The sequence below is a fragment of the Suillus clintonianus genome, assembly GCF_016758775.1.
Source record: "Suillus clintonianus strain FC179 chromosome Unknown DEU56scaffold_49, whole genome shotgun sequence".
In the NCBI taxonomy this organism is placed as follows: domain Eukaryota; kingdom Fungi; phylum Basidiomycota; class Agaricomycetes; order Boletales; family Suillaceae; genus Suillus; species Suillus clintonianus.
Genome location: NW_024539273.1, coordinates 224,223 through 237,041, shown reverse-complemented (window position 1 = coordinate 237,041; position 12,819 = coordinate 224,223). Strand labels below are relative to the sequence as shown.

At 46.8% G+C, this 12,819-nt stretch overlaps 3 protein-coding genes across 3 annotated transcripts; 1 reads left to right on the top strand and 2 right to left on the bottom strand.

Moving 5' to 3' along the window:
* Window positions 1-5,071: 5,071 nt before the first annotated feature.
* Window positions 5,072-7,119, top strand: DEU56DRAFT_981633 (uncharacterized protein; the record flags this gene model as incomplete). Its single annotated transcript, XM_041359849.1, has 6 exons — window positions 5,072-6,079; window positions 6,140-6,181; window positions 6,237-6,416; window positions 6,469-6,528; window positions 6,581-6,712; window positions 6,767-7,119. The coding sequence occupies 6 exons, from the start codon at window positions 5,072-5,074 to the stop codon at window positions 7,031-7,033; spliced, it is 1,689 nt and encodes a 562-aa protein (XP_041207140.1). The 3' UTR covers window positions 7,034-7,119.
* A 1,864-nt stretch (window positions 7,120-8,983) lies between these two features.
* Window positions 8,984-9,910, bottom strand: DEU56DRAFT_757246 (uncharacterized protein; the record flags this gene model as incomplete). Its single annotated transcript, XM_041350104.1, has 1 exon — window positions 8,984-9,910. The coding sequence occupies one exon, from the start codon at window positions 9,908-9,910 to the stop codon at window positions 8,984-8,986; it is 927 nt and encodes a 308-aa protein (XP_041207139.1).
* Window positions 9,911-10,096: 186 nt separating this feature from the next.
* On the bottom strand, window positions 10,097-10,554 carry DEU56DRAFT_757245 (uncharacterized protein; the record flags this gene model as incomplete). Its single annotated transcript, XM_041350103.1, has 2 exons — window positions 10,097-10,184; window positions 10,226-10,554. 2 exons carry the CDS (start codon window positions 10,552-10,554, stop codon window positions 10,097-10,099), a joined length of 417 nt encoding a protein of 138 aa, XP_041207138.1.
* Between the last annotated feature and the right edge of the window lie 2,265 nt (window positions 10,555-12,819).

Genomic DNA, 12,819 nt, shown 5'->3' with positions numbered 1-12,819 from the left:
TGAACTTGGATGATTCGGATTATCATCCTCCCGTGTGCTCATCCTAGCTGACGTTATCCCCGCAGAAGGGTGATCTGGTCAAGATTGAAATGACCTCGTTCTACATTATCCCTTTCACGAAGTATCTCGGACATCACCTGCCCTGCCCTAATCCAATGCATGCGTGCTCCCCATTAAATGCTAGTTTCGCCAGGATCATTTCGACTTTCTGTTGCTTCTACGAATGACTCTAGTGCCGTGGTCAAGGACTCCGTCATGAATATTAATCACCGTATTGAAGCTTAGTACGGTTCTCTTTCACCGACCTGTAGTGTATCTCATTCTTCGCCGTGGTCTTCTGCAAGAAATTTGTATTGGCTATATTGAGGTCGTCGCAAATGTACATGTGCATGGACAAGTCAATTACTCGACACGTTCAGGTATAGTGGAAGCAGGAGATGCGGCGTGACATCAGGTAAAAGTTACTTATGTGAATCATTTCGAAGATGAAACAACCGCGATATGGTAACATGCAGGTAGGATCGTGTCGGGGTCGATGGATCAGTGCCGAGCGGAACGAGCCAGGCTCCGGTGAGTAGTATGGTGTCGTCACTTGTGGCTACAGCCATTTACTACAGAATGGCACTGTTCCAGCACCTCATCATGCACTGTACGAGTGCATAGAGGATAGACGAAGATATGACTAAAAGCGCATTCATGGGCGGCCTGGAACTCCTGCTCGAAATGGCTGTTGATATTGTTGGCTCGTGAGGCGACGGATGCAGGATGGGAAAGGTGACTCGGTGCAATAGACTGGTGCACCTCGAAGTTGTCATGAGATTGGCAGAGACGGTAGTCGTTGGTCGCTGTGGGTAACAGTGTCGAGGAGGTAGAAGCTCCGACAGCTCTGCTGATGCTGCCGTCGTCGATGAAGTGTAAGTCTTCGAGATGTCACCCGCGTCGAATGTGGGCTCGAGTAATAAACCTGTGGTTTCCTCAGACAGACCAAAGACAAGTGAAGCCAGCCTTTAATCGACGCGAAACATACCCACCCTCCAAATACAAACCCGCCGCTACGCACGAGAAACTTCGCTCTTCCTTTGCCCCACTCCACGTACGCGGGTCTTGTCTGCAGTGTTGCGTGAACTTAGGCAGGACGCGGTGCAATATCTGTGGGTGTGTCAGAAACACCCTCTATTGTGGGAGAGGTTGCATGAGATTGGTGGAGTGGGAGTTGGGTAGAAGTGGTGAGGGCGGCTGAGTATTCGAAACGTAAAGACAAGTTGAATATTTGTGCCCGAAGGAAGCATGGCAACGCACGCAACAGTGTTGTGCGTGTGTGAACTCGGAAGAAGTGAGTGGTGAGTATGCGCGGGGGATGAAAGCAACTTAACGTAGCTCTTGATTCTGTGCAAGAGGAACATCGATAATGGGCCTCGACGCATGATTCGCACGAAGAGGCCATCAGGTTGATGAGTGGTGTGACAGCAGTGGGAGCAGAAGACGACCGGAAACCAGGTGGTGGTGGGGCAGATTGAGACTGAAAATGTAAGATGAAATGAGGCCACTGTGGTCAATGCTTGCATCCTCGCATGAATACATATGTATGAACGCACCTGAGTCATAGCATGCGCCGAATGAGAGCGGATTGGAGGTAGGCGTGACGTAGTGGGGAACTGAAAGGATTGGTCAAATTTGCGCAGAAGTACACGTGTTTGACAACCATGTTGTTGAATAAGATAGCATTGCAAGCACAAGGGAAACGTACCCTTAGTATAGCACCACCAAGCAGAAGGACCCATATCCACCGTCCCCTCCGACTCTACCTCCACACTCTCTCCGCAGTAGCCTGACAGGTGCGGCAAGATGTGTCCAGGTTTGAGATGTTATGACGCGCGTCGCACGACCTAGGGCACATAATGGAGTTGTGATGGCGGTGTGGTGAATGCGCGTCGGGAGGTTGTGGGGAAATTGATGTGTGGGAAGAGGTGGGCGAGGGTATCTGCGTATTACGAGTACTGATGGAAATTGGGAAACAAACATCGAGGGAAGGGACCGATATCGATATATACTAATCAGCTGGAAGCAACTTTGAAAGAAAACAGAGTTCAACGCTGTGTACCAAACAATGTCAAACACAGGTCAAACCGTACGCGCGTGTACGACGCTGTCTCCACTCGCTCGTTTCCATGCATATGGTGTCGAAACCTGTTTTCTTGAGCAACTTACCTCAAATAATTCGCCTTCTCGCTATACATGACAAGAATTCATTCTGCGGTAACTGAAACTGGGGTGAGGAAACCAAATTTCACGTAATCTGTACTTACAGTTTCTAATCCTCCTGCGAAAACCCTGTTTTGTTCGGGTGTTTGAGGAGAAGCTACGATCTTTCAGTCTGAATCGTTACGCATCACCTCATCGATTCGCTGTTGCTACTAACTGGGTGATCCTCATACCCTGATATCTCGCAGTGCCAGGAGGTACAGCTGCATGTGCGACTTTGTACGGTACAGAATAACTCGCCAGCGCTGTCACTTTGCATGTGATATGGACGCCCTTTCACACAGTTTACTACAATTACTACCGCGATGATGTTTCGAATCGTTGCTGGGCCTTGAACACACCAATGTGAACTTTGTGGTTTTTTTTCAAGTCGCCATGCTGTTGCCAGTGTACCAGGAGGTTATGAACCATCATCTCATCCAAGGTCAGACGGGTGAAATTCTGTGATTATATGCTGACCATGACTTATTCGGCGGTCCTAGTGCGTGTTTCTGGTAATGGAAAGACTTTACACTCACCACACTCAGATACCGCTTCCATGATGACCCTGAGCAGTCTCCACTAAACCAAAAGCTGACATCAAGTGCAACCAGGTGATCAGACACGCCTCACGCTGTCGTTGGTGCTGGTGAGTTAGGGGTTCAGTTGCAGTATGCAGGCAACCCAACCCAACCCAACAACACTAGCGATGCACATTTCACACCAATTCCGACACTGATCAGCTGCTAATAAGTAAATTCGCGTCCCATTCATTGTAAATAACTCTTATATCTAGGTAATTGTGCACGCCTCATGCATGCTGTTGTTCTGGCGCTGGTGTGTTTGATTAGGTTTTCGATAGTATGCAGAAACCTAATCCAGCTTGCCAGCGACAGTGATATGCCACTCAATTTACTAGTACGCACAATCCACTATCTCCACCTGGCTTGCATTCAGTAGGTTTCCCCTACTCTCTATTTGCATGCTCAGGTACCACTCTCGTAGCATTGAGCAGTTGGCGCGACCTCGCCCTCTGATGAATTCGCGTTGCTGATTAATTAGTACGTGGCTCACATAAAATATATTGGAGTGGTTGTGCTCATGTTGTCCAAGAATCAGTGAAGCGCATGCTACATGACGTGGATGCCGTCTAAAATGACCCTTGGTTGAATCCAGGTTAACTCCAGGGCGTCAGAAGTGGCACACGAGGAGAATTATCGTAGTTGAACACAATTAGCACGTACGTCATTTATGTCTTTTCACCGTGCTTGCTTGTCTCTCACGTTGTCCTGTGTAGAACGAATATCTGGCCGACTCGAGTCTGACTACGCCCACATCAGCAACTTAGCTGTGCGAGATCATGCAGTCAATAATATTGACTGCATGATGACTCAATATAGCTGAAGATTTCAATTTCACGACAAATAGTCGAGGCCGATTCTACGAGGCGAGTACCTATCTGATGATATCACACTGCAGTAAGCGTTCTGCCTGTGCTCTATTGTTCATGTCAATATATACACTCTCTGAGTGCATAGCTCTACATCTATTTCATTAGCGTGATGTTCTGCCCAGTCATTCATCAGTAAGCTTCCCAGCAGTGGCCTTGGAGAGCGGGTCTCAGGTGACGGCTATTTCATGTTATATTCGCATCGCTGTCGACTTTTGAATTTTAGGTTTGGGCGTTTCATTTTTGAATCGCAGGATTAGAGAGATATTCAACATTCGGAACATTGAGGATCTGGGCGTGATCAAAGCAAAAATGGACGATGCTGAAAGGCGATGTGGGTTAGTGATGTGCCGGGAAAGCGAGAAAATTTTGGATGAACGTGCACCAAGAACGGTTGAGAGTATGGGACGATGCAATGTAATCTCTGCGCTGTCCCCACACAACACCGCAATGACGAGCGAACAACGAGGAAAGGCGAAATGCCACAGCATATGAAACATTGTTCGGGCCATCTGGACGTGCCGGAGTCCCACACACAGCAACACTGGTGGGTGGGAAATAAACAAGATATTGACGCTCTAGCTTTTGGACTCGCGCCATGAGCAAAGTTCCTGTGCAGATTTAAGAAATAGCACGTCTTGCTGTGCTCACTTGAATCCTGCCACAATGAACCACCCTTTCTATTCCCATGCTTCCAGTTTCCTACAAGCAGATGCATGGAAATAGCGATCTTGAATCCTGTGAATGAGCGCTTAATATCAGCGCCAGAAAGAAAAGATCGAAAGTGACGTGAATCCATAAGGTTGTTGGGCGTAGTCAAAGACGAACAAAAGGCCGCTGGAACATCCACGTGCCTGAAATGTTGTGCGTGCGTACTCAGAACAGTTTGGATGAGGAAAGGTGGTCTCCGTAAACGTTCATGCGGGCAAAACGATACCTACAAGCGAGCACAGATCAAAGTCGAATGCCTGCAGATTGACGCGTTAGCACTGATTGTAAATTTGGTCATGGCTGTGAGCTGAGAAACGATGAGAATCAAATGTGATGCATGACGCAATGCACAGATGCCCTTGCGGAGGGCGTGTGAGGATTTTTGTATAGATATATGCAAGGTGGCGCCCAAGGCCAACAACTGCACTCACATTCGAGAACCCATCCCTCTCAAAGTTCTTCGCTGCTAAAGCGCTAACCTTTAGGTACACGAAAATCTCCTTTGAACTTCCAGCGCAAATGAACTGATGTCTGGCTTCACTAGAGGGCTCATCTTCGACTCGCTGTTCACATCAGTCATAAAGCACACTGACGCCAGGAGACCTCACCGAGGAACACATACAACGACTACCTTTCCCGAACTTGACTACCACTCGCAGAGACGCAGCCATGGCTTCCACGTCGAAGAAGGCAGCCGTTACGAAACCGATTCTGAAACCGGTAATGACTTTGAAGGGTCATGGGGAGCGGATTGGATCCATATCCTACTTTCCTGATGGTCAGCGAATGATCAGCGGATCTCGGGACAAGACCACTCGGCAATGGGATATGAAGTCGGGTAAGGAGCTTGAGGAAGCGCGGGGTGTTTGCGATAAGGAGGTATATGCAGTGGCGGTATCAAGGGATAGTCGATGGGTTGTTACTGCTGGTGGAAATGACGAAACGTCAACCGGGGGGCTGGAAGCCTGTGAGGTCGAGACGGGGATTGTGAAAGAATTCGAAGGCCACTCAGATATAATCACCTGCATTGATATATCCGTGGATAGCAAGCTACTGGCGAGTGGGTCACTTGATTCTACAGCGCGGATATGGAACTTGGAGACCGGCGAACTCGTGGCCGGTCCATTCGAGAGTGTTCAATACGCGGGCGCAGTTCGATTCTCGACGGATTCGAAGAAGCTCGCAGTAAACTCATTCATGGGGAAGGAGCTTCAGGTCTGGAATATCCAAAAACAGAAATTGGATGCAAGCATAGGGAAACAAGGTGGAGGGAGTATGACGAATGCGCCCATTTTCTGGACAAACAACAACAAAAACATCGTGGCGGCATTCAACTTCACGGAAGATCTTGATGCCAAGACAATCTACGAGTTTGACGCCTTGAGCTCGACGTTGGAGACTGTCAGAACTCCCTTCGAAGGGCACACCGACCTCATTCACGGTCTAGTACTTTCATCCGACAACACTCTCCTCGCCAGTACTTCAGATGATGACACCATCAAACTCTGGGCCTTCGAGTCCCGCCAACTCCTCGCTTCCTTCGACGTTCAATATCCTGATTCCCTTGTCCTCTCACCTGACTCGCGCAAACTAGCTTACACATATTACGATAACAACGACCATGAGCAAAAAATTTCTATATGCGATATTCCACCCAATGTGCTTGCTCAGGCCCGTGTACGCATTCCCCGAAAACATCTACTGCTCGTGTGCTAATCATATTCCCTATAATTACAGACCAGTGCACGCAAAAAGTCAACCCTCAATGATCTTCTAAATGTACGTGCCTCATTATTTTACTCATTACACCACTCATACATCGTTATCATCACAGTCTGACGCAACTCGTCATCCTACTACCGTGCGCCACAGACCACCAATACCTGTCATACCTACGGCGCAGAGGACTCCGCCTATAATCGACCCGCAGCAACCTATTTCGCTTCGCCTCCGCCAACTTTTTCGCTTCTCTCCTCGCACGAATGCAGCTGTCCAACTTCATAACCCTCTAGATGTAGGTCGTGTATCTCAGTTCTTTCGCGTTTGACTCGATCATGGCAATGCAGGTCCCTGCTACATTACCCCTACCATCCTCTCTGGGACAGGACGAAACTCGGTTTGAACGTGTCAGTGTTCAAATTTAGTAAACTCACAACGCATGACTGAATGTGATTCCAGTTCGAAATAAGTTCTCCACCTCCCTCGAACGGTCCAGTCACGCAATTCCTGCGACACCACCTTCCTTTCCTTGTGCCAAGGCACAGCAATGGGCCACCAGTCATGGAAGTCGCACCAGGGCGGAAGTTCAATGTAACTTGCATTTTTTTTGCTGTCATTACCCCTTTGCTGATTTGAACCCGATAGCGGCTGGTTGCTGCCAATCTACCAGAATACAGAAAAGTAGATGACACCCGACATCCGCCTCAGGCTAGAGTGCCGCAGGATAACGACTCATCTGACAACGATTCACTCCCAGACGTGCACTGGTGCAAGGCGTTCCTGTGCTACTATTCGTGCTGGTCTCATGGCAGGCTGAGGATGCCTCCTCGATGGCGCTTGGAGCGCGTTGAGAGACCTCGCCAAGACGGCACGACAAATGCCAGCTCTAGTGGTACTCGTGGTCAGGGTTAATTTTGCGTACATCCACTACAGTATCCTTCATAACTGACGATTTCATACTTATATATTAATTTTGCGCCATCTGCGATATTCCGTGCTGTCTGCCAAATCCCATCAAACAAGAACTTGGATGATTTGGATTATCATCCTCCCGTGCGCTCATCCTAGCTGACATTATCCCCCGCAGAATGGTGATCTGGTCAAGATTGAAATGGCCCATTCTATATATCAGTCCTTTCACGAAGTATCTCGGACGTCACCTGCCCTGCCCTAGTTCGATGATGAAACGCGTGCTCCCCATTACACGCTAGTCTCGCAGGGATCGGTTTGACTTTCTCCCGCTTCTGCGCGTGACTCTAGTGCAATGGTCAAGGACTCCGTCGTGAAGATTGGTCACCGTATTGAAGCTCAGTGTACCCTCTTTCGCCTTTAGTGCATCTCATTCTTCGCCGTGGCCATCTCCTCTGTAAAACAATTTGCATCCGCTATATTGAGGTCGTCGCAAATGTACATGTACATGGACAAGTCAACTACTCGACACGTTCAGGTATATTAGAAGCAGGAGATGCGGCGGGACATTAGGAAAAAGATACTTATGTGTATCATTTCGAAGATGATACGACCGCGATACGGTAACATGCAGGTAGGATCGTGTCGGGGCCGATGGATCAGTGTTGAGCGGAACGAGCCAGGCTCCGGTGAGTAGTATGGTGTCGTCACTTGTGGCTACAGCCATTTTGATACAGAATGGTACTGCTCCAGCACCAGAGGATAGTTGACTGAAAGCGCGTTCATGGGTGGCCTGGAACTCCTGCTCGAAAAGGCGATTGGTGTTGTTGGCTCGTAAGGCGACGGATGCAGGATGGGAAAGGTGACTCGGTGCAATAGACTAGTGCACCTCGAAGTTGTCATGAGATTGGTAGAGACAGTAGTCGTCGGTCCCTGTGGGTAACGGTGTCGAGGAGGTAGAAGCTCTGACAGCTCCGCTGATGCTGCCGTCGTCGATGAAGTGTAAGTATTCGAGATGTCACCCGTGTTGAATGTAGGCTCGAGTTTTAATCCTGTGGTTTTCCTGGACAGATCAAGAACAAGTAAAACTGGTCGGCGTTTGAAATTCCACGGTACTCGCTGGATGCTTGGCGCTGGAAGCTAACGGCACGGTGAATTAAGTATATATCATTTTAACCGATGCGAAACATACCCCATAATGCTCCAACTACCAACCCGCACCGTGTGCGAGAAACTTTGCTCTTCCCTTGCACCACTCCATGTACGCGGGTCTTGTCTGCAGTGATGTGTGGACTTGCAGAGAACGTGGTAAAATGTCTGCGTCGCGTGGGCATATCGGAAACGCCCTCTATAGTGGGAGAGGTTACATGGCATTGGTGGAGTGGGAGTTGTGTAGAAATGGTGAGGGTGGCTCTCCAGCATTCGAAACGTAAAGTACGAGTTAAATATTCGTGCCCAAAGGAAGCGTGGCAACGCATGCAACGGTGTTGTACGTGTGCAGACTGGGAAGAAGTGGGTGGTGAGTATGCGTGTGAATGGCGGCGTTGATGGCAGAACGTAGGTGGGTGGGGGTGGGAGACGGTATGTGCGTGTCAGACTTGGGCTTATGATCTGCAGAGCAGGAATTCATCTCATATCCGATGAGGGAGAACGGTTGCAAATTTTTGACGTCGTTGGGTGAAGAATTGGGCAAGCGCTGTACATACCAAACAACAACAAATAGTACAGATAACGTCACGTCGTTCAATATTTGTTTATTTCAATAGTACGGCTCTACGGGCATTCCAGGACCTTTCCGACTCATATGGCTCTGCTTGTGCATTTGATATCTTTCATACACCTTTGTCATTCAAACAAGTTTCACAAGCATATTCTCAATTCAAAATAATAATAAAACAAAAAAAAAACAACTACAACCCCAACATCTTCTTTCCCATTTTCCTTTATACTTTCTCAAGGTGATACAAACAGCAAAGACATTGTTTCTTCCTTATCACCCTCTCTGCACTGAAATCCTCCAAGGTACCATGCCATGATCCCTATACTTTCACACGAGATTGTCGTTCCTGCCAATGTTTGCGTTGGCGCATACCTCCAGCACAGTACTTCGTCGTCTATCGTGCTCCTCAGCTTGTGGGGACAATAACCACTTTTTTCCTCTCCCGTTGCTTCATCCTCACAATCATGATCTCCCAGGCGCCATGGATCTGCAGTGAGTTTGAATCCTCTTCTTGTATACTTCATCAACGCGTCGACAGTGTACAGGGTCGTTTTCCCGTCGACATATAGCAGTGGATTAATGAATCCTTCGTTTGCGCATGTCCAACATGGATACAGGCAGACAAGTGATCGCGATGTGATATAGTTCATCACACACGTCGTGTGGAATTGGATGATGGGCGCGATTGCGCACGACCAGTGTGTTACGATAATGTCAACCTTTTTGCCTCTTTTTTCGAGTTTGATGATCTTGGTGATTGCTGAACTGTCGTATTGCTGCTGACGCACGATATTTTGCACTCCAATGTAATTTTCTTTCTCTTTGAAGTGTTTGACAACGTCATCCTCAAATCCTTCCGTTGTGTAGACGTCCAGGTCCTTCGCATTGACCGCTTCTGTTTCTGCTTGTACGAGGCTCAGTGCGCTTGAACCTGAAATCACTGTGCCAGTGATGTCCATGATTTCGATGAGACCGTCGACATCGTTAACGAATGTTCTGAACAGTTTCTCTCGGCGTTTCATCATATAGTCTTTAACTCCTTCTTTATTTTCTTCTCTTGTCTTTGCGAATGTCATAAGATCTGACAGTGTCATTTCTTTCAGGAGGAGCATTTGTACCTCTGGACTGAGCCATCCAATGAACCCGTTAAATTGTTGCATTTTAGTGTTTAGGAGTAATTTGGGAAGGTTGGGAAGTTGGTGGTTCTCTCAGCGGTGACGTCCAATTCTTATTTTCTCCTATCTATTTAGATTTACTTGATCGCTGTTTGTCAGAGTATTTTACAAAACAAGCAGTACCAACTTTAACAAACACATTCTCGTCCCGGCAGTAAAATATGTATGCGCCTATTGTGTTTCATTGTCTTCTTTCGTTTCGTCCTGGACAACTTGATCAGTGGGTCGTATTTTACGTTTCATCCTTATGATTAAGGATCTATGTTAGATATGATTCACAGGTTCTACAACATTACTCACATGTCTATTGCTTTCATCACCACCATATAGTCTTCCCTTCCAAGATCATCAACGTTGGACTTATCGATGAATTTGTACGCGAGGTAAGGGCAATTGTGCTTTCCGTGTAATTCGTGATCGTATAAGATCATAAGTTGGAAATGATTATTCTGTTCTTCAGTGTGCGACAACGTGATTCTGCATTCTTTGATGTTGGCGTCAACGTGAAAGAATTTCTTGGAGCGGATAAGCAGGTTTTGCCGATCGAAAGGTTCTCTGATGATGACATCCACAAACCCATTGGCAGGCGAGTTTGAGACTAAGCATGCTGTGATCGTTCGTGTATCCATTTTGTGTGTGATTGATGTTGTGTTATCTTTTCTTTTTAAATCGTTTTTGTTCACATAAGTCTTAGGAGCCTGCTATTCATTTCGGATGGCGGATGATTCTCCTTTTGCTTCCGTCTTGTGAGACATCCATTCTAACGGATGTTTCTGGAGCTTGTTTGTGGTGGTGTTTGTCAATGTGCACAGCTCGTTATATAATACTGGCTGCTCGCTTGATCTTCGCGCTGTCATGATATTTCGCACTCCATTCACTGCTCTCGATGTCTATGCAATCGAGAATGATATGTTCTCTCATGAGCCGGTGTGGGGACAACAAATCTGCTGAGTAGCAGAAGGTGTTGGGTCTTGCTGCCTAGCTGCTATGCCTTGAGAGACAATGTAAGACCCAGGCTTTCTTGACTAGGGAGTGCTCAAGCAGGGAGAGAGAGAGAGAGAGTGTGTGTGTGTGTGTGAGAGAGAGAGAGAGGGAGGGTGTCACTCCAGACAATGAGGCTAGAACTTGGTATCAGGAGCAAACTAGTGAGCTAAGAAGCTACAACCAGAGAAGCTACAAACTGGGGAAGCTACTACTTAACCCTTGAAGGGGAGCTACCAGAATATGAACTGAATCCTGGTAATGAGTGGAAGTGTAGGGCGAAGATTTGATGATTAGGTAAGCAGTCAAATGCCAACATAAACAAAGGAAAGGGGTAAGTGAAGCTAGGTAGAAACTGTCAATACAAGGCCACAGGGAACTAGTTCCCTACACCGGTGAGTATATCTCTTTCTTTCATCATTTCCTCTTCATTTATGATGTTGTTTTCAGCGCGGGCGAACTTATCATCGTGCCCTGTTTTATGGTTGCGACTGCTCTGAATCTATTTTAACCTATGTCCCTCAAGATGTGGATGGAATTGTCCGTGCGCACATGTTTGTTGGGTCTGGTCTTTATTCACCACGGACACGCTTGTCGACTCGCATCATCTCTGTTTTCGGATTTCCTGAATCTCCTATCAGTAGATTCTCTGATGCTTACAGCGTCATATTTTATCATCCTCATCCCGCTCTTCCCATTAACCATGCGATTTACACTAATCCTTCAAACGTCTACGCTTCCCAATGGTTCGGCAATGTCCTTGTTGTGAAGCATTGCGGTCAGAATCTCAAGACTTATCAATCTATTGGTAGTCATGAGACTGGCCTCATCGATGCTATTTTGTCATGGTTTGTATTTTCCGACGGAATCAATTTGTTATCATTGTTCTTATCAGTTTGCTCGTTTCAGTCTTTCGCATGCTCAGTGAAATCTGTTGGAATATGCGCTAAACTTGGTTGATAACAAGATTTCTATATATTATGTTACAATTTTTGAATGTAATTCATCAGGCGCCTCTCGCTAGCTTCTTGCATGGGATTTGTTCCACTTCTGATATACCACCACAATGTCTTTCCTAAGCCTTCGCAATCTAAGTCAAAATCAGGGGAACTTGGTACAAACCGCTCTCCGTTCTTCACAATTACGACTTCTCCACGCGGACAGTTCTTGGACCCGAAAATTTCCATCAATACAGGATGAAAAGGTCGTTCGTCATTCTGTCTTGATGTAAAGTAGATGTGGTAATACCATTCAGTTATATGTCGTTCTTTTGGAAACAAAACAAGAGGTTGTTGAGGCTCTCCTTTTGGTAGCAACTCCTCTATGACTTGCAATGCGTCCGCGTTTGATGTTGGTCTCGTCTGTTTCACGGGAATGAGGTTTGCTAGCAGAAGTATGAGTCCTTGTGTGACGCTTGTGGATAGTATCATATCAGTTGGAATCTTGACAGAGATACATCCTGTATTCGCTTCTGTTGTTCTCAGCTCTCCTCTTAATCTTTTGATTCGCTAAGTTTCATATCAGTATTCATGTGATGTTCTCTTCGAGTCGTCTTACCCTAATGCTAATCGACCAAGTCGGATTCTGTTCGTTGATCTTCTTGGTCATTTCGCGATAAGTGCAATTTTCCTTTCGCTCGATATTGGCAATAGCGAGCAGAAGGTCTACTTTTGTTGGTTGTTGTTCCATGATAACGACGATGTGCAAGTTAGTTGAATCGATTTATAACCTAACTAAAGGTTTGTCCGTCTCGTCTCGCGTCATCACAGATACACATGTTGCAATTGACGTCATAAAAATACATCATAAAAATACATAGGGGGCAACGAAATGCCAAAACATCTTTCGCGCGTCACACTGATTCATCTTCTTCAAATAGCTAACCCGTCAATCGGACTCACGCCTTGCGTGTC